We start from the raw sequence: 20901 nt of genomic DNA, 5'->3' as shown, positions 1-20901 counted from the left end.
TTGTTCGGATATTCATTTCCGCATTCCGTGTGTTCAGTACATTCTTAATCCACAGCTAGTATTGATATGATGTTTGTCTAAGCTATGAGTTTGTTGTCAGGATGGTGTTCACCAGGTTGAACCGTGCCCCTGCTCATGAGCAAGGCGAGGGTAGTCAAGCGTCGCAGGAAGACCTGCCTCACCCACCTTCTCTGGTAGAAGTGATGCTTGAGGCAGAAAGAAACAAAAGGGAGACCAACCGACTGCTAGAGCGTATTGAGCAGAATACGGCTCGACATCCTAGGAATGCTGCAGTGTCCCTCAATGACTTTGTGAAGCTTAATCCTCCAAAGTTTCATCATTCTTTTGATCCCCTCGACGCTGATGACTGGCTGTGCAGCATCTCACGCAAGATTCGCTCTGCGAATGTGTCTGAGGCCGACAAGGTGACCTTTGCAGCATATTTCCTAGAAGGCCCCGCCAATCTGTGGTGGGAGAATTTTGAAGCTATGCGTCCCGCTGAACCAGTAGCCACATGGGCAGACTTCAGTGCAGCCTTTCGTCTGCACCATATTCCAGAGGGCCTGATGGACAGAAAGAGAGAGGAGTTATGTGCCTTCACTCAGGGCAAGTTGTCTGTGGATGCCTATAGCCGCGAGTTCGGTAATCTCGCCCGCTATGCAACAGAGGAGGTGTCTACCGACGCCAAGAAGCAAGCAAGATTCTGTAAGGGTCTGAGCCCTGAGCTCCGTCGTGACCTGCGCCTCCATGAGTGTGAAAGCTTTCAAGCCCTGGTCAACAAAGCGATTAGTGCCGAGACTGGTCATACTGACCTCAAAGCAACAAGGAAGCATTCCCGTGACTTTGGCTCATCTTCTGGTTCCACGTTTCCAAAACGCAGGCTGTGGGTTCCAAACAGTTCTCTGCCACCAAGATACACTCCGAGGCCATCCTACATGGCGCCTCAGACGAATCAGGCCAACCCTCCAGCAAAAGCTTATGGTGGTCCAGCTAGCAATGCTGCACCACGTGCCAACCAGGTGATATGCTACAAGTGTGGAGAACCAAGGCACTATTCCCGTGAGTGTCCTCAGAATGTGGGTGCCAAGCAACCCGGAAAGTCCGTTGGGCAAGCCAAGTCGGGCAAAGCTTATTATGTGAAGCCAACTCCTACACGTGGCCGTGTGTGTTGGGGAACGTCGCATGGGAAACAAAAAATTTCCGACGCGCACGAAGACCTATCATGGTGATGTCCATCAACGAGAGGGGATGAGTGATCTACGTATCCTTGTAGATCGTACAGCAGAAGCGTTAGTGAACGCGGTTGATGTAGTGGAATGTCCTCACGTCCCTCGATCTGCCCCACGAACAATCCCGCGATCAGTCCCACGATCTAGTACCGAACGGACGGCACCTCCGCGTTCAGCACACGTACAGCTCGACGATGATCTCGGCCTTCTTGATCCAGCAAGATAGACGGAGAGGTAGAAGAGTTCTCCGGCAGCGTGACGACGCTCCGGAGGTTGGTGATGACCTTGTCTCAGCAGGGCTCCGCCCGAGCTCTGCAGAAACGCGATCTAGAGGAAAAACCGTGGAGGTATGTGGTCGGGCTGCCGTGGAAAAGTCGTCTCAAATCAGCCCTAAAACCTCCGTATATATAGGTGGGAGGGAGGGGAGGAGGCAGCCTCAAAACCTAAAGGTTTGGCCGAAATTGGAGGTGGAGGAGTCCTACTCCAATCCTACTTAGAGTAGGATTCCACCTTCCCACTTGGAAACTCTTTCCACCTTGTGTTTTTTCCTTCTCAAACCTTATGGGCCTTAGTGGGAACTTATTCCAGCTCACTAGGGGCTGGTTTATCTCTTCACATAGCCCATGAGACCCCTTGGGGCGTGACACCCCTCCCGATGGTCCCCGGCACCCCTCCCGGCACTCCCGGTACACTACCGATGAGCCGAAACTTTTCCTGTAATGCACGAAAACCTTCCGGTAACCAAAGGAGGTCATCCTATATATCAATCTTCGTTTCCGGACCATTCCGGAAACCCTCGTGACGTCCGTGATCTCATCCGGGACTCCGAACAACATTCGGTAACCAACCATATAACTCAAATACGCATAAAACAACGTCGAACCTTAAGTGTGCAGACCCTGCGGGTTCGAGAACTATGTAGACATGACCCGAGAGACTCCTCGGTAAATATCCAATAGCGGGACCTGGATGCCCATATTGGATCCTACATATTCTACGAAGATCTTATCGTTTGAACCTCAGTGCCAAGGATTCATATAATCCCGTATGTCATTCCCTTTGTCCTTCGGTATGTTACTTGCCCGAGATTCGATCGTTAGTATCCGCATACCTATTTCAATCTCGTTTACCGGCAAGTCTCTTTACTCGTTCCGTAATACAAGATCCCGCAACTTACATTAAGTTACATTGCTTGCAAGGCTTGTGTGTGATGTTGTATTACCGAGTGGGCCCCGAGATACCTCTCCGTCACACGGAGTGACAAATCCCAGTCTCGATCTGTACTAACTCAACGAACACCTTCGGAGATACCTGTAGAGCATCTTTATAGTCACCCAGTTACGTTGCGACATTTGATACACACAAAGCATTCCTCCGGTGTCCGTGAGTTATATGATCTCATGGTCATAGGAAAAAATACTTGACACGCAGAAAACAGTAGCAACAAAATGACACGATCAACATGCTACGTCTATTAGTTTGGGTCTAGTCCATCACATGATTCTCCTAATGATGTGATCCCGTTATCAAGTGACAACACTTGCCTATGGCCAGGAAACCTTGACCATCTTTGATCAACGAGCTAGTCAACTAGAGGCTTACTAGGGACAGTGTTTTGTCTATGTATCCACACAAGTATTGTGTTTCCAATCAATACAATTATAGCATGGATAATAAACGATTATCATGAACTAAGAAATATAATAATAACTAATTTATTATTGCCTCTAGGGCATATTTCCAACAGTCTCCCACTTGCACTAGAGTCAATAATCTAGTTCACATCACCATGTGATTCCAACGAATCCAACACCCATATAGTTCTGGGGTCTGATCACGTCTTGCTCGTGAGAGAGGTTTCAGTTAACGGTTTTGAAACTTTCAGATCCATGTGTTATTTACAAATCTTTATGTCATCTTATAGATGCTGCTACTACGTGCTATTTGGAAATGCTCCAAATATCTACTCTACTATACGAATCCGTTTCACTACTCATAGCTATTCGGATTAGTGTCAAAGCTTGCATCAACGTAACCCTTTACGACGAACTCTTTAACCACCTCCATAATCGAGCAAAATTCCTTAGTCCATTAGTTACTAAGGATAAATTTTGACCGCTGTTAGTGATTCAATCATGGATCACTCTCTATACCTCTCAACAGACTTTGAGTCAAGGCACACATCAGGTGCGGTACACAGCATGGCATACTTTTAGATTCTACGGCTAAGGCATAGAAAACGACCTTCGTCTATTCTCTTTATTCTGTCGTGGTCGGGTTTTGAGTCTTACTCAAATTCACACCTTACAATGCAACCAAGAACTCCTTCTTTGCTGATCTATTTTGAACTCATTCAAAAACTTGTCAAGGCATGCATCTTATTGAAACTTTCATTAAGCGCTTTTGATCCATCTCCATAGATCTTTGATGCTCAACGTTCAAGTAGCGCAATCCAGGTATTCCTTTGAAAACTCCTTTCAAACAACCTTGTATGCTTTACACAAATTCTACATTACTTCTGATCCAAAATATGTCAACCACATATACTTATCAGAAATTCTATAGTGCTCCCACTCACTTCTTTGGAAATACAAGTTTCTCATAAACCTTGTACACACCCAAAATCTTTGATCATCTCATCAAAGTGCTTATTCCAACTCTGAGATGCTTGCACCAGTCCATTGAAGGATCGCTGGAGTTTGCATACTTGTTAGTATCCTTAGGATCGACAAAACCTCATGGTTGTATCTCATACAATGTTTACTCAAGGAAACCGTCGAGGAAACAATGTTTTGACATCCTACGTGCAATATTTCATAAATAATGCAGCAACTACTAACATAATTCCAACAGACCTTTAGCATTGCTATGAGTGAGAAAGTCTCATCATAGTCAACTTTTTTGAACTTGTCGAAAACATCTTTGCGACAAGTTGAGCTTTTCTTAATAGTGACTTATCACCATCATTGTCTGTCTTCTTTTAAAGATCCATTTTTACTCAATAGTCTTATGACCATCAAGTAGTTCTTTCCAAAGTCTACACTTTGTTTTCATGCATGGATCCTCTCTCGGATTTCATGGCTTCTAGCCATTTGTTGGAATCTGGGCCCACCAACGCTTTCTCCATAACTCGTAGGTTCACTATTGCTCAACAACATGACCTCCAAGACAGGGTTACCGTACCACTCTGTAGTAGTACGCGACCTTGTCAACCTACGAGGCTTGTAGTAACTTGATCCGATGCTTGATGATCACCATCATCAGCTTCCACTTCAATTGGTGTAGGCGCCACAGGAACAACTTCCTGGGCCCTGCTACACACTGGTTGAAGTGATGGTTCAATAATCTCATCAAGTTCTACCACTCTCCCACTCAATTCTTTCGAGAGAAACCTTTCCTCGAGAAAGGATCCGTTTCTAGAAACAAACACTTTGCTTTCGGATCTGAGATAGGAGATGTACCCAACTGTTTTGGATATCCTATGAAGATGCATTTATCCGCTTTGGGTTCGAGCTTATCAGACTGAAACTTTTCCACATAAGTGTCGAAGCCCCAAACTTTCAAGAAACGACAGTTTAGATTTCTCTAAACGTCAGTCTATACTGTGTCATCTCAACGGAAATACGCGGTGCCCTATTTAAAGTGAGTGCGGTTGTCTCTAATGCATAACCCATAAACGATAGTGGTAATTCGATAAGAGACATTATAGTATGTACCATACCAAATAGTGCGTGGCTATGACGTTCAGACACATCATCACACTATGATGTTCCAGGTGGCATGAACTGCGAAACAATTTCCACATTGTCTTAACTGCGTGCCAAAACTCGTAACTCAGATATTCATTTCCATGATCATATCGTAGACAGTTTATCCTCTTGTTACGACGAACTTCACTCTGAAATGGAATTGAACTATTCAATATTTCAGACTTGTGATTCATTAAGTAAATACTTTTGTATCTACTCAAATCGTCAGTGAAGTGAGAACATAATGATATCCACTGCGTGCCTTAGCACCCATTGGACTGCATACATCAAAATGTATCACTTCCAATAAGTTACTATCTTGTTTCATCTCAATGAAAACAAGGCCTTGCTCATGTGGTATGATTTGCATGTCACTAGTGATTCAAAACAAGTGAGTATAAAGATCCATCATCATGGAGCCTCTTCATGCAATTTATACTAACATGACTCAAGCGGCAGTGCCACAAGTAAGTGGTACTATCATCATCAACTCGTATCTTTTGGCACCAATATCATGAACATGTGTAACACTACGATCGAGATTCAATAAACCATTGAAGGTGATTATTCAAGAAAATAGAGTAACCATTATTCTCTTTAAATGAATAATCGTATTGCAATAAACACGATCCAATCATGTTCATGCTTAACGCAAGCACCAAATGACAATTATTTAGGTTTAACACCAATCTCGATGGTAGAGGGAGCGTGCGACGTTTGATTATATCAACCTTGGAAACACTTCCAACACGTATCGTCACCTCGCCTTTAGCTAGTCTCCGTTTATGCCATAGCTTACATCTCGTGTTACTAATCACTTAGCAACCGACCGGTATCCAATACCCTCATGCTACTACGAGTACTAGTAAAGTACACATCAACATCATGTATATCTAATATACTTCTCTTGACTTTTGCCAGCCTTCTTATCTACCAAGTATCTAGAGTTGCTCCGCCTCAGTGACTGTTCCCCTCATTACAGAAGCACTTAGTCTCGGGTTTGGGTTTAATCTTGGGTCTCTTCATTAGTGCAGCAACTGTTTTGCCGTTTCACGAAGTATCCCTTCTAGCCCTTCCCTTTCTTGAAACTTAGTGGTTTTACAAACCATCAACTATTGATGCTCCTTCTTGATTTCTACTTTCGTAGTGTCAAACATCGCGAATCTCTCAAGGATCATTGTATGTATCCTTGATATGTTATAGTTCATCAAGAAGCTCTCACAGCTTGGTGGCAGTGACTTGGGAGAACTATCACTATCTCATCTGGAAGATTAACTCCCACTTGATTCAAGCGATTGTCGTACTCAGACAATCTGAGCACACGCTCAACGATTGAGCCTTTCTCCTTTACTTTGTGGACAAAGAATCTTATCGGAAGTCTCGTACCTCTTAACAAGGGCACAAGCATGAAATCACAATTTCATCTCTTTAGAACATCACTTATGTTCCGTGACGTTTTACAACGTTTTCGGCGCCTTGCTTCTAAGCCATTAAGTATTTTGCACTGAACTATCGTGTAGTCATCAGAAACGTGTATGTCGGATGTTCATAGCATCCACAGACGACGCTCGAGGTGCAGCACACCGAGTGGTGCATTAAGGACATAATCCTTCTGCGCAGCAACGAGGACAATCCTCGGTTCTACAGACCCAGTCTGCAAAGTTTTGCTACGATTAATTTTCAACTAAATTTTCTCTAGGAACATATAAAAACAGTAGAGCTATAGCGCAAGCTACATCGTAATTCGCAAAGACCATTAGACTATGTTCATGACAATTAGTTCAATTAATCATATTACTTAAGAACTCCCACTCAAAAAGTACATCTCTCTAGTCATTTGAGTGGTACATCATCCAAATCCACTATCTCAAGTACGATCATCACGTGAGTTGAGAATAGTTTCAGTGGTAAGCATCTCTATGCTAATCATATCAACTATACGATTCATGCTCGACCTTTCGGTCTCATGTGTTCCGAGGCCATGTCTGCACATGCTAGGCTCGTCAAGCTTAACCTGAGTGTTCCGCGTGCGCAACTGTTTTGCACCCGTTGTATGTGAACGTTGAGTCTATCACACCCGATCATCACGTGGTGTCTCGAAACGACGAACTGTAGCAACGGTGCACAGTCGGGGAGAACACAATTTCTTCTTGAAATTTTAGTGAGAGATCACCTCATAATGCTACCGTCGTTCTAAGCAAAATAAGGTGCATAAAAGGATTAACATCACATGCAATTCATAAGTGACATGATATGGCCATCATCACGTGCTTCTTGATCTCCATCACCAAAGCACCGGCACGATCTTCTTGTCACCGGCGTCACACCATGATCTCCATCATCATGATCTCCATCAACGTGTCGCCATCGGGGTTGTCGTGTTACTCATGCTATTACTACTAAAGCTACATCCTAGCAAAATAGTAAACGCATCTGCAAGCACAAACGTTAGTTATAAATACAACCCTATGGCTCCTGCCGGTTGCCGTACCATCGACGTGCAAGTCGATATTAACTATTACAACATGATCATCTCATACATCCAATATATCACATCACATCGTTGGCCATATCACATCACAAGCATAACCTGCAAAAACAAGTTAGACGTCCTCTAATTTTGTTGTTTGCATGTTTTACGTGGTGACCATGGGTATCTAGTAGGATCGCATCTTACTTACGCAAACACCACAACGAAGATATATGAGTTTCTATTTAACCTCATCCAAGGACCTCCTCGGTCAATTCCGATTCAACTAAAGTTGGAGAAACTGACACCCGCCAGTCATCTTTGAGCAATTGAGTTACTCGTAGCAATGAAACCAGTCTCTCGTAAGCGTATGAGTAATGTCGGTCCGAGCCGCTTCGATCCAACAATACCGCGGAATCAAGAAAAGACTAAGGAGGGCAGCAAAACGCACATCAGCGCCCACAAAAAACTTTTGTGTTCTACTCGAGAAGACATCTACGCATGAACCTAGCTCATGATGCCACTGTTGGGGAACGTCGCATGGGACACAAAAATTTTCCTACGCGCACGAAGACCTATCATGGTGATGTCCATCTACGAGAGGGGATGAGTGATATACGTACCCTTGTAGATCATACAGCAGAAGCGTTAGTGAACGCGGTTGATGTAGTGGAACGTCCTCACGTCCCTCGATCTGCCCCGCGAACAATCCCGCGATCAGTCCCACGATCTAGTACCGAACGGACGGCACCTCCGCGTTCAGCACACGTACAGCTCGACGATGATCTCGGCCTTCTTGATCCAGCAAGATAGACGGAGAGGTAGAAGAGTTCTCCGGCAGCGTGATGGCGCTCCGGAGGTTGGTGATGACCTTGTCTCAGCAGGGCTCCGCCCGAGCTCTGCAGAAACGCGATCTAGAGGAAAAACCGTGGAGGTATGTGGTCGGGCTGCCATGGAAAAGTCGTCTCAAATCAGCCCTAAAACCTCCGTATATATAGGTGGGAGGGAGGGGAGGAGGCAGCCTCAAAACCTAAAGGTTTGGCCGAAATTGGAGGTGGAGGAGTCCTACTCCAATCCTACTTGGAGTAGGATTCCACCTTCCCACTTGGAAACTCTTTCCACCTTGTGTTTTTTCCTTCTCAAACCTTATGGGCCTTAGTGGGAACTTATTACAGCCCACTAGGGGCTGGTTTATCTCTTCCCATAGCCCATGAGACCCCTTGGGGTTTGACACCCCTCCCGATGGTCCCCGGCACCCCTCCCGGCACTCCCGGTACACTACTGATGAGCCCGAAACTTTTCCGGTAATGCACGAAAACCTTCCGGTAACCAAATGAGGTCATCCTATATATCAATCTTCGTTTCCAGACCATTCCGGAAACCCTCGTGACGTCCGTGATCTCATCCGGGACTCCGAACAACATTCGGTAACCAACCATATAACTCAAATACGCATAAAACAACGTCGAACCTTAAGTGCGCAGACCCTGCGGGTTCGAGAACTATGTAGACATGACCCGAGAGACTCCTCGGTCAATATCCAATAGCGGGACCTGGATGCCCATATTGGATCCTACATATTCTACGAAGATCTTATCGTTTGAACCTCAGTGCCAAGGATTCATATAATCCCGTATGTCATTCCCTTTGTCCTTCGGTATGTTACTTGCCCGAGATTCGATCGTTAGTATCCGCATACCTATTTCAATCTCGTTTACCGGCAAGTCTCTTTACTCGTTCCGTAATACAAGATCCCGCAACTTACATTAAGTTACATTGCTTGCAAGGCTTGTGTGTGATGTTGTATTACCGAGTGGGCCCCGAGATACCTCTCCGTCACACGGAGTGACAAATCCCAGTCTCGATCTATACTAACTCAACGAAGACCTTCGGAGATACCTGTAGAGCATCTTTATAGTCACCCAGTTCCGTTGCGACGTTTGATACACACAAAGCATTCCTCCGGTGTCCGTGAGTTATATGATCTCATGGTCATAGGAACAAATACTTGACACGCAGAAAACAGTAGCAACAAAATGACACGATCAACATGCTATGTCTATTAGTTTGGGTCTAGTCCATCACATGATTCTCCTAATGATGTGATCCCGTTATCAAGTGACAACACTTGCCTATGGCCAGGAAACCTTGACCATCTTTGATCAACGAGCTAGTCAACTAGAGGCTTACTAGGGACAGTGTTTTGTCTATGTATCCACACAAGTATTGTGTTTCCAATCAATACAATTATAGCATGGATAATAAACGATTATCATGAACTAAGAAATATAATAATAACTAATTTATTATTGCCTCTAGGGCATATTTCCAACAGTGTGAACTATGTGTTCGTAGAAGAAGCTGTAGAGGATCCCGACGTCATGCTGGGTACGCTTCTTGTTAATCATCACCCAGTGTCCGTTCTCTTTGACACTGGGTCTTCTCATTCTTTCATTTCAGAAAGTTATGCACAGTTGCATAACATGTCTTTTTGTGATATGCCAATTCCATTGGTTGACCAAACCCCTGGTAGTAAATGGCAAACCTCCAGGATAACCTATGACAATGAAATTCTAGTAGACAGGCTAGTTTTTCTAGCCTCATTGATAGCATTGAAATCTTCGGATATTAATATCATCTTGGGCATGGACTGGATGTCAGCTCACTATGCCAAGATTGATACTCATTCTAGAGATGTCCAGCTTACCCATCCCTCGGGTGAGATAGTAAATGTCTCCACTCGAGTTGCCAAATGCCAACTCTATTCTCTAAATGCCAACCCTCTTCCAGAACTTGAAGACATTCCGGTAGTCCGTGACTTTCCGGATGTTTTTCCAGAGGAACTGCCAGGAATTCCACCTCACAGAGATGTAGAGTTTGTGATAGATCTTGTTCCGGGAACTGTCCCAATAGCCAGAAGACCATATAAGATGGCACCCCTGGAGCTAGCCGAACTTAAGAAGCAATTAGATGACGCTTTGAACAAGGGTTTCATTCGTCCTAGCTCTTCTCCTTGGGCTTGCCCCGTCCTCTTCGTCAAGAAGAAAGACGGAACGGATCGGATGGTTGTAGATTATCGACCAGTTAATCTGGTCACCATAAAGAACAAGTATCCGCTTCCCAGGATCAACGACCTGTACGATCAGCTCGCTGGATCCTCAGTCTTTTCCAAAATGGATTTGAGGTTGGGATACCATCAAATCAAGATTAAGAACGGGGACATTCCAAAAACGTCTTTTGTTACTTGTTATGGCCAATATGAGTACACCGTTATGTCCTTCGGTTTAACCAATGCCCCAGCCACCTTCTCTCGACTGATGAACTCAATATTCATGGAGTATTTGGATAAATTCTTCGTGGTATACCTCGATGATATTCTCATCTACTCGAAGAATGAACCAGAACATGCCGAGCACCTAAGGCTGGTATTGATGAAACTTCGAGAGCATCGCCTTTATGCCAAATTTTCAAAATGTGAATTCTGGTTACCAGAAGTGACCTATCTAGGCCACGTAATCTCTGGTAAGAGTATTGCTGTCAATCTCGAGAGAGTTCAAGCTGTCCTTGATTGGACTCAACCTGAATCGGTTAAGCAAGTTAGGAGTTTTCTTGGTCTAGCGAGCTATTGTCGCCGCTTTGTCGAGAATTTCTCCAAGGTTGCAAAGCCTCTAACTGAACTCCTCAAGAAGGATAAAAAGTTCGAGTGGACACCACAGTGTGAGCATAGTTTTCAGGAACTGAAAAGACGCCTGACTTCCGCACCTGTGTTGCTACCACCAGATTTTTCTAAGGACTTTGTTATCTATTGCGACGCCTCGCGACAAGGATTAGGTTGCATTCTCATGCAAGATCGTCATGTGATCGCATACGCATCTCGACAGTTGCGTCCACATGAGGATAATTATCCCACACATGACCTTGAGCTTGCAGCTGTGGTCCATGCACTAAAAACCTGGCGACATTACCTTCTGGGTAATCGTTGCAAAATATTCACTGATCACCAAAGTCTGAAATATATTTTCACCCAGCCGGATTTGAATCTCAGGCAAAGACGGTGGGTTGAGTTGATCTCGGATTACGACTTAGGGATAACTTACACCCCGGGGAAGGCCAATGTTATGGCCGATGCGCTAAGTCGTAAATCTTATTGTAACAATTTGATGCTACAACAAGGTCAACCACATCTCCATGAGGACTTTCGGAAGTTGAATCTTCATATTGTTCCTCAAGGATTCCTTTCTACCCTGGTGGCGAAGCCTACTCTTAAGGATCAAATTATAGCTGGCCAAAAGCGTGACAAGGGTATATCACGGATCAAGGAGAATATTTCTAGCGGAAACGCTAAGGAATTTTCCATGAATGATCAAGGTGTTGTGTTCTTCCAGAATCGTCTAGTGGTTCCTAAGAACCCACATCTAAGGTAGTTAATCCTTAAGGAGGCTCATGATTCTCCTCTCACCATTCATCCCGGTAGTACTAAGATGTATCAGGACCTACGCCAGAGGTTCTGGTGGACTAGGATGAAGAGAGAAATTGCTGAGTTCGTTGCTAACTGCGACGTTTGTCGCCGAGTTAAGGCAGAACATCAAAGTCCTGCTGGCACCCTTCAGCCTCTAGCTATTCCTGAATGGAAATGGGATAAAGTTAGCATGGATTTCATTACCGGATTTCCCAAGATCAAGAAAGGAAATAATGCTATCTTTGTGGTCATTGACCGTCTTTCCAAAGTGGCTCATTTTCTTCCCGTTCATGAGAGTATAACAGCTAGCCAGCTAGCAGAGTTATATATCTCTCGAATAGTGTCTCTTCATGGTGTTCCCCTGGAGATTAACTCGGACTGTGGAAGTATCTTTACTTCTCGCTTCTCGGAAAGTTTTCAGAATGCCATGGGGACTCACCTATCTTTTAGCACTGCTTTCCATCCCCAATCAAGTGGTCAAGTAGAAAGAGTGAATCAAATCCTAGAAGATATGCTCCGAGCTTGTGTTATATCGTTCGGTATGAATTGGGAAAAGTGCCTTCCATTCGCCGAATTCGCTTATAACAATAGTTACCAATCAAGCTTGGGCAAAGCCCCTTTTGAAGTTCTCTATGGACGAAGATGTCAAACACCTCTAAATTGGTCAGAAACCGGGGAGAGGCAACTCTTTGGCCCGGATATGATCCAGGATGCAGAAGAGCAGGTTCGCATTATTCGTGAAAAGTTGAAAACAGCCCAGTCTCGTCAAAAGAGCCAATATGATCGTCATCATAAGGCCGTGACCTTTGAAGTTGACGAGAAGGCTTACCTTCGGGTTACACCTTTGAAGGGTACCCATCGATTCGGTATCAAGGGCAAATTGGCTCCTCGTTACATTGGTCCTTTTCGCATTCTTGCCAAACGAGGAGAAGTTGCCTACTAGTTGGAACTTCCTCCGCATCTTTCCAAGGTTCATGATGTTTTCCACGTCTTGCAACTCAGGCGTTGCTTTTCGGATCCTATCCGTGAAGTGGACCACGAAACGCTTGATCTCCAAGATAACCTTTCATACCGAGAATACCCCGTGCGTATTCTTGATCAAGCTGAGCGTACCACTCGACGTCGAAACCTCAAGTTTCTTAAAGTTCAATGGTCAAACCATTCTGAAAAGGAGGCAACTTGGGAAAGAGAGGATCGTCTCCGACTTGAGTATCCTGCGTTATTCCCGACGACTTCTAAATCTCGGGACGAGATTCTTTTGAGTGGGGGTGAGTTGTCACATCCCTAACCCTTAAGCAAGTTAGCCTTGTGATCATGTCTTCTTTGCATTTGCATCTAAGAATTTTCAACAAGAACAAGTGGCAAAGGAAAAAACTCAAAACCCTAGCCACTACTTTAAATAAAGAAAATCTCAAACTAGTTAAAATCAATGAACCCAAAATGGCCTCAAGAAATGTTCAAACTTTCCAATAAATCATGAAAGTAAATGAGCATTGGAGAAAACTATTTTCTTGACACTTTAAGCATTTTAAATAAATGCAAAAAGCTACTGGTTTCAAGTTTTAAATTTGAAATCAGAAACTATAAATTTTCAAAATTGTTGAAAACTTTGGAAATGGTTGGGAATATTATAACAAATATTCAGGTGTGTTTAAAATAGTTTTTACAACCTTTTTGGAGCTGAAATAAATAGCAAATCAATGTCAGAAAAACAGAAATAAAACAGAAGGAAATGGAAAAGAGCTTACGTGTCGCCTAGCCTGGCCCGGCCCATCCCAGCTCGTGTCATCTCCCTCGCGCTAGTAGGACCAGGAGGTGGCCGCCGCCTTCTCCGGCGCGGCCACGCACCTGTGCGCCTTCCTGGCCGCCGCCTCGCGCTGGCAAGGTCGGGGATAAGCTCCCCGAGGCCACCGCTATCCATTCCCAGCGTCGGTTCCTTCCCCTCCTCTCAGATCTCTCCTCCCCCTCGTGCCGCCATTGCAGCCGAGCAAAGCTCGAGCTGCCTGTGCCCCTAGCCTTAGCCTCCTCTTGCTGAGCACGCCGTTAGCTCCGCCTCGTCGAGCCGGTCCTCCCTGCAGAAGCCGAAGTCTCCCCGAGCTCTGCATCGCCCCCAATGCCATCGTCTTCCACCTCCGGCCGCCGGACCTCTCCCGTCGATTCGCTCCCTCCGGCGCACCCCCGATCCCCTCAACAACACCATCGGAACCGCCGTGAGCTCGTCGTCGTTTCCCCTCTCTCCCCACGCTCTTCCGTGCATCGTAGCCCCGTTCCCCACCAAGGCCGAGAGCCCCTCGCCGCCGGTCATGTCGTCGCCGTCGCTGTGGTGTTTGATCCACGCGCTCAAGCTAGGGTTCGAGCTCCTGGAGCCCCTCAGCTGTCCTCCCCGTGCCCTAGAGCCATCAACTACGGGAGGCCGAGCTTCCACCGCCGCTTCGGCTCGTCGCCGGCGCCTCCCCTGGCGACCCTAGCCTCCCCTGATGCCCCTGCCAGATCGGCTACTTCGCCAGCGTTCCGTAGCTGCAAACCGTGTTCGAATTGGTGCTGTGCAGCGCCGTTTAGGTCGCCTCCGACGAGCCCTCCGCCGCGGGCTTGGTCGCCGGCGACCAACCTCCGGTGGGGGCCGACGTGGCAAAGCTAATCCAGTAGATTAGTAGCTTAATCTCTCGCTGACAGTGGGCCCAAGGCCAAGTCAACTCAGTTTAGGGGCTGGTCAGCGCGGGATTAGTCCTAGAGAGGCTGACAAGTGGGGGCCCCATGTCAGGTTTGACCTGAACAGGTCGGCTGACCTGCTGACGTCAGTCTGATGCAATAAAGAGAATTTCCAGTTTAGAAATAAATCCAGGAAATTTCTAAAACTTGTAAAAATCATAGAAATTAATCTGTAACTCCAATGAAAATAATTTATATATGAAAAAGTATCAGAAAAATTCAAGGAATCTGAATATGCTATTTTCAATCATGTTTGAAAAAGTTACAGAACCCTAAAATGTGGAATAAGGAATAATTCAATTCTTATAATTACTTTTTAAATGGAATTTGGAAAATATTCAAATTTCATTATGAATGCCATGATCATACACTTTCCTAATTACAAATCAGTACCCTAACATGACATCTCATGCATGTTAACATCAAGTTGATCTGAGCATCAGGTCGAATCAATTAAATCGGTATTCGAGAATACCCCGTTTGAATTGATATTCAAATGTGATTCAAATCAACTCTAAACCTAATACATGTTGATTGTAATAACCTGTCACTTTGCATTCTCATGCCATGCTCATGCATCATCTTGTTGGCATGTGATTGTTATTGAATGTTGCCATTCATTTCGGTAGGCTCCGCACCCTCGGATTCCACCGAATATCCGTCTGACGGATATCGTCCCTCCTCTGAGCAACAAGGCAAGCAACCCTTTTGATCATCCCGATAATTCCATGTTCTTGCTCTTGCACTTATTTATTGCATTAGGATCAAATGCTTCAACTGCTTTTGCCACGTTAGTTGAACCCACTTCCTTTGCATGACCTAACCTTGTCACAGTAAATAGCCGAACCTTGCAACCTAGCATACCTGGTAGTTGCTTGAGCTATGATGTGCCTTATCCTGCTATGCATGCTATGCTTAGAGTTGTGTATGGTCTGTCATCTGGGAGATGAACAGAATTGTGAGAATGTGTTCGATGAGCAAAGGTTGTGTGTTGAACTTGATTTGGTAAAGGTACCGGTGAAAGGCTGTGTAGGAGTACATGGCGGGTTGTTTCATTGGAACTGTCCTTAGGAACTGAGTTCCGTGTATGTAATCCAAGACTAGATACTACCACATGCTGGGCCCTGAAATATGACCCCGCTCGGCCTATTAATCGCTTAGTACTCGGTCCAGGAGTTGCAAGTAGTTTCTGGTGTTTATAGTAATGCTGGAGGCCGTGCATGGTGCTGACCTGAGAGGTGGGCCGTGATGCGGTAGGTAGTGGCACGGTGTACCAAGTGGCACCCGGATGGTGGGCTTGGGAACCCTGCGCACATCGTTTGAGGCCGTGGCGGAAACCTCGGCCGGACTTCCGTACGGGTTACGCTCAGATAGGCGATAAACCTGGACTAGGTACTAGTGTGGTTAACGGTCGTGGCCGACTCCCTCGCTGGGCTTCCGCTTGAAGGTTGCCGAGGTGCATGATGTGCACATGGCGATAAGTGGCGAGAGCGTGTGTGACGAAGTACACCCCTGCAGGGTTATGATCTATTCGAATAGCCGCGTCCGCGGATATGGACTACTTGGAGACATATGTTGTTCATAGATAACTTCAATGGCTACTCATAAAATTGCCAAGATAAGCATGAGTGTCGTGGACGGCATTTCCGTACGGAGACGGAATGATTCCACGATAGTGTATTGTTGTGGTGTTAGTGGACTCGCGTGCGAGAAATCAAGTTGTCAAAATTATTTAAAAATACAAGTTGTCTAGCCACGAGTCAAATACTGGCTTTCCGCATGAAACCCCACAATACCCCTTTTGATACCTTGCATGAGTAGTTAGTTGTCCTAAAGTCTTGCTGAGTACTTTCGTACTCATGTTTGCTTAATAAATGTTGCAGAGGTTGCTAATTGCCCTAATGGAGGGTTATTCGTAGACATCGACGACGACGAGTAGCTGGTGTCCCAGCTACGATCTGGCCCTACGTTGGATCTGTAGTATAGTCAGGCCATGTGCCTTCTAGTTGTCGTGTCTGTACTCAGACAGTTTATAACTCTTCCACTGGCTTGTAACTGAATGACTGCTATTATGGGTCGTGAGACCCTTAATGTGTAATATTATGTGTGTGGCTCTTCCGAGCCTCTTAAATAAAGCTTGTATGTTTATGGTTATGTTGTGGTGCCATCGATGTATCTATACATATCGGTATGCCATGCGTACGTGTGTCGTACTTGATATGTATGGGGTTCGATTACCTAGTCGTGAGCTTTAGTAGCATTCCTTACAAGGAAATGCCCCTTTGTGATCCAACGAGCCTTGGTAGTTCGCTACTGTTCCGGACACATTGGTTGACCGGCATGTGTCCTTCTTAGCTGTTGTGTCTGTCCCCTTTGGGGAAATGCCACGCGATGTAATGGAGTCCTTGTAGCTTGCTACGACTGGTCTACATTCGCTGATGACCGACACCTGCTTTGTTGGGTCATGTATGCCTGTCCTTGTGCGGTACTGCCACTTTGGTTTATGACTAGACATGTCGATCCGGGTTCTTTGACATTGGATTGCTAGCGACACTATCGCATACGTGAGTCAAAAGATGCAAACGGTCCCGGCTAAGGTAAGGCTGCAGCCGTGGAGTTAACCGTGCGTGAGACCACAAAGGGATGCGATGTGTTACAGGCTGGATTCCTATGGCTTAGGATCGGGGTCCCGACACCTTTCCACCAAGAAATCAGTGCAGATCAGAGAAGAAGCTCAGCACGACGCACCAAATCGTCGAACTCCAGCTATCTACTCCAGAAACAGCAACCCATACACGCCCTGACATGACACCTCGTGGAAAAATGCTCCCTGGTGGAAGAATGCGACACCAACATGCGAGAGTGAGACTAATCTAAAAACAACTCTAAGACAAGACATCTCAAAAGAGCAATTCAGGATTACATCCCAGTCGTGTACCGACATTCCATCATAGCTTGGCAAACATCAGTCTAATGATATACCACAAAAGACAGCTGGTGATAGGATCAAGTTGAAAGTGATTCCTAGAAATTTCAGGATGCTTACCTTGCAACGGGTAGCGACATCCTGAGTTGCAAGCATAGCAGCATAGGGTGAAGATTCATCACGATCATCCTTGACCTTCATGCCACCTGGATGGTTTATAGGAATAACAGTGCATATCAACTTATCAAGTACCATATCTAACAGTTTCAACACAAGTAATCACATAGGCATAGATACATACCACTGATGTGCACCAGCGTTTCCCTCCAAGACAAGTCAGTCACATGCTGCATAATGAGATACAGAGTCAACACACATGAAACAACAGTGTCCATTGCATGGGCGCAAAGAGGTAAACACTTACGATGAAGGTGTCATTGAAGGATGCAAAGATGTGAGTAACGCAACATGCTCTCCCTCACGGACTGATGGTCCAAGGGTGACGTTCTCCTCCTTGGGCTCCCTGGTCTTCCTCTTCGAAGATTGCAACAACAAACAAATATTGTTGTCAGATAACTCGCTAAGAAACATGAATGGCAGCATTTACAGAACATTTCTGGTTTTGTGCAGCACATGTAAGACAGCTTGACTTGATATAAAAATTCCACGTGAAGCCGTAGGAGGAATGCATTATGTCACTAGTGGCTGATTGCCATGGGTTTCAGTGAATTCTGGTAGAAGCTGACAAACTGGCAGCAGAGCTACTGAGTTATAGGATAAACTGCCTGCAGATGATCTGACCCTAACAGCATAACTAGAATACAGATAACAACCATGAAAACTCAACCAACAAACTAGCTGCTAGTTACCATGTATCCATGCTATGGTCGCGAATGCTTCAGTTTAGATGAAGGAAACAACCACAAGCCTCACATCACATCATCGCCCATAAACAATTTATAGATAAGTTTATCGCAAGGTTACATAGATTAACTTAGATTACGTGACTAGTTATGAAGGGGGCGGTCGCCATAAAACGTGTTACGCCATAAAAACATTGGGCAGATGGCACTAGCAATTTAACATATCTAGTTGCGTCATAACATGCCATATTGCAAGGAATAGCGCAAACTAGCTGCTAGTTACCTCACCGCAAAGTCGTGCCTAATATGTAACCAGTTCCTATTCTCACATAAACGGCGCATGAATAACAAGATTGAATTAAGCAAAGAACCTGAAGGTTCACGTACTTTGTAACTGCAAACTTCTTGGAAAGCAGCTGTATGTCACCGCTGATGGGCTTGTACTGGAACTGCCACTTCCGGTCGAAGTCCAGGGGCTTCAGAACTACCTTTGCCTCAAAATCATTCACCTCTAGATTGTAGAACTGAAACAATATATGGCATTAGAGATTAGACACTCAGATCATAGGGTGAACTGGTTACACACAGCACAGAGAGTAACAACGGCCACTATGGCAAATTGGCAACATAACCCAAAAACTAAAATTGGGATTGTGAGCAGGCGTATACTGTCCTCGTGTAATACCAGGGACAAGGAAGCAGCAACATCAGCAGAGTAAATTATTTCCAGTACGCGCATAACACCAACGTTTGGCCTCACGGATCTTGCGAGATACAGTACATTGGAAGATTGGAGCGAAATAATTGGGGGATAAATCTACGGGCAGCCCAAAACTCGAGAATTAGGGTTTATAAGGAGGGTTACCGACCTCGAAGTTGACGCCGACGCGGAGGCCCTGGAGCTCCTTGCGAAACTTGAAGTGCAGCTCGGCCGGCACGACGTTGATGTGGTATAGCTCATCCAGCGTCGTCGGTCCATCCCCGACGCCCCCGTCCGCCCCTCCGCCGCCGACACCCAAGCTCGAGGCCATCGGACGCGAGAGGGGAGAAGAGGCCCCTCTTTTCTTATTGTGACCACCACTCGCCGGGGGAGTGGCAGCTTCCCTCTCGTGTCGGGCGGCCTGGGGGACTGCGGGTGGGGCGGGGTGGGAGGCAGGATGGTCGAGGCGGGGCGGGGTGGTCTGCCGGGGCAGTGCGGTAGTAGGGGAGGGCCGTTGGGGGAGGCAGGGCCGCCGGTGGAGGCAGGGCCGCCGGTGGTGGAAGCGGCGGTGGCGGCGTCTCCGTGGGCGAGACGGTGAGTCATTGTTGGCGGCGTCGCAGAGGGTTGTCCGTCCCGGCTATTGGGGAGCAGGGCGCACGCAAGGAGGTGAGGTGGGGTGGGGTAGGGGTTGGGTGGCGGCCGGAGGCGGTGGCACAGGGCGGAGGGAACGGCCCGAGGTGGTGGTGGTGGGTAGGGGAAGGAAGGAGAGGCTGCTCGATCAGATCTGGAAAATGAGGAAGCGTGCGTGGGTGTGTGGGTGGTTAGGGTTTTGCTTTCTTAGAAGAGGCTCTGCCGTTGGATGAATGCTGATGGATGGCTCAGATCGCGTCCAAATAGGTGATCCGCGTGAAGGCAGTTTCTCGTCTCTCATTGGCCGGCTCGAAATGTGATTTTTTTTAATCCAGATCTCTAGAAAAATTACAGAAAATATTAAATATTTGTTGCAAAATTAGACTACAGCATTTTTCAAAAATATTATACCACATTTTGAGTGACACGATGTTGCCTAAGAAAGTTTTCATTCTCAGAAATGACTTATCATGTGTGAATATTCAGAGCTTTAAGCCAAACTAGTTGATTGCCCGTGCGTTGTCACGGGGTAAAGAGAAAAATGAGGATTGCATCATTCCTGGAGAGATGAAGCACAAGTATATTTTAATTTTTAGCATTTTTAACATAACAATGCATTTACAGAAGATGAATGAGTAACGAAAGCCAATGAGAAAGACTACAAACATGTGTCTGTGTGAGCCCTGTATGGAAGAAGTAGAGCACAAATAAATGAACTTTGGGTGTAGAAATATAACCCGGATTCATAATCATGATAATTTTCATGAAACAACCCATCATTCAAATGTGTTCTTTCATTTATCCGCCACTATTCATTTGTCCTATTCATGGCATAGTTTGTTCAAAAGATCTAATATTGTGCACAAGGGTGCATATTGAAATGGAAAACAATGTTACTTAAGGAAGTTTTCATTTTCCTTGCATGAAAAAATCAGTTTCCATTTTTAAGTGCCCAAAATGAGTTTTTTTGTGAAGGACCTACAATATATTTGTAACAACATTGTACCAAATCATTTTTCTAACATGCTAGGACATATTTAATGTACAATTGACCAAATGGTTGGGTGTTAATGGATTTTATCGACCTCTCGTGAAAAAGACAATTTTTTGTTGAATCAGCTGAAAGCGGGTCAAATTTGAACTGCAGCTACATTATAGTTTGCTCT

At 45.5% G+C, this 20901-nt stretch overlaps 1 protein-coding gene across 1 annotated transcript; it reads right to left on the bottom strand.

The window, feature by feature from the left end:
* Window positions 1-18303: 18303 nt before the first annotated feature.
* LOC123428542 lies at window positions 18304-19436 on the bottom strand. Its single transcript, XM_045112764.1, has 3 exons — window positions 19275-19436; window positions 18777-18929; window positions 18304-18327 (listed from the first exon to the last, which is right to left on the bottom strand). The coding sequence occupies exons 1-3, from the start codon at window positions 19434-19436 to the stop codon at window positions 18304-18306; spliced, it is 339 nt and encodes a 112-aa protein (XP_044968699.1).
* Window positions 19437-20901: the final 1465 nt, after the last annotated feature.

This window comes from Hordeum vulgare, chromosome 2H (assembly GCF_904849725.1).
Source record: "Hordeum vulgare subsp. vulgare chromosome 2H, MorexV3_pseudomolecules_assembly, whole genome shotgun sequence".
NCBI classification, from domain to species: domain Eukaryota; kingdom Viridiplantae; phylum Streptophyta; class Magnoliopsida; order Poales; family Poaceae; genus Hordeum; species Hordeum vulgare.
This window is presented reverse-complemented; position numbering and strand designations above follow the sequence as displayed.

Excerpts from the sequence above, each read along its gene's own strand:
- LOC123428542 (XM_045112764.1), bottom strand. The coding sequence starts at position 19,436 with ATGGCCTCGAGCTTGGGTGTCGGCGGCGGAGGGGCGGACGGGGGCGTC. Across the intron at positions 18,930-19,274 it reads GCGTCGGCGTCAACTTCGAG|TTCTACAATCTAGAGGTGAA; the intron begins GTCGGTAACCCT and ends ATATTGTTTCAG. Across the intron at positions 18,328-18,776 it reads CAAAGTACGTGAACCTTCAG|GCAGTTTATCCTATAACTCA; the intron begins GTTCTTTGCTTA and ends GATCATCTGCAG.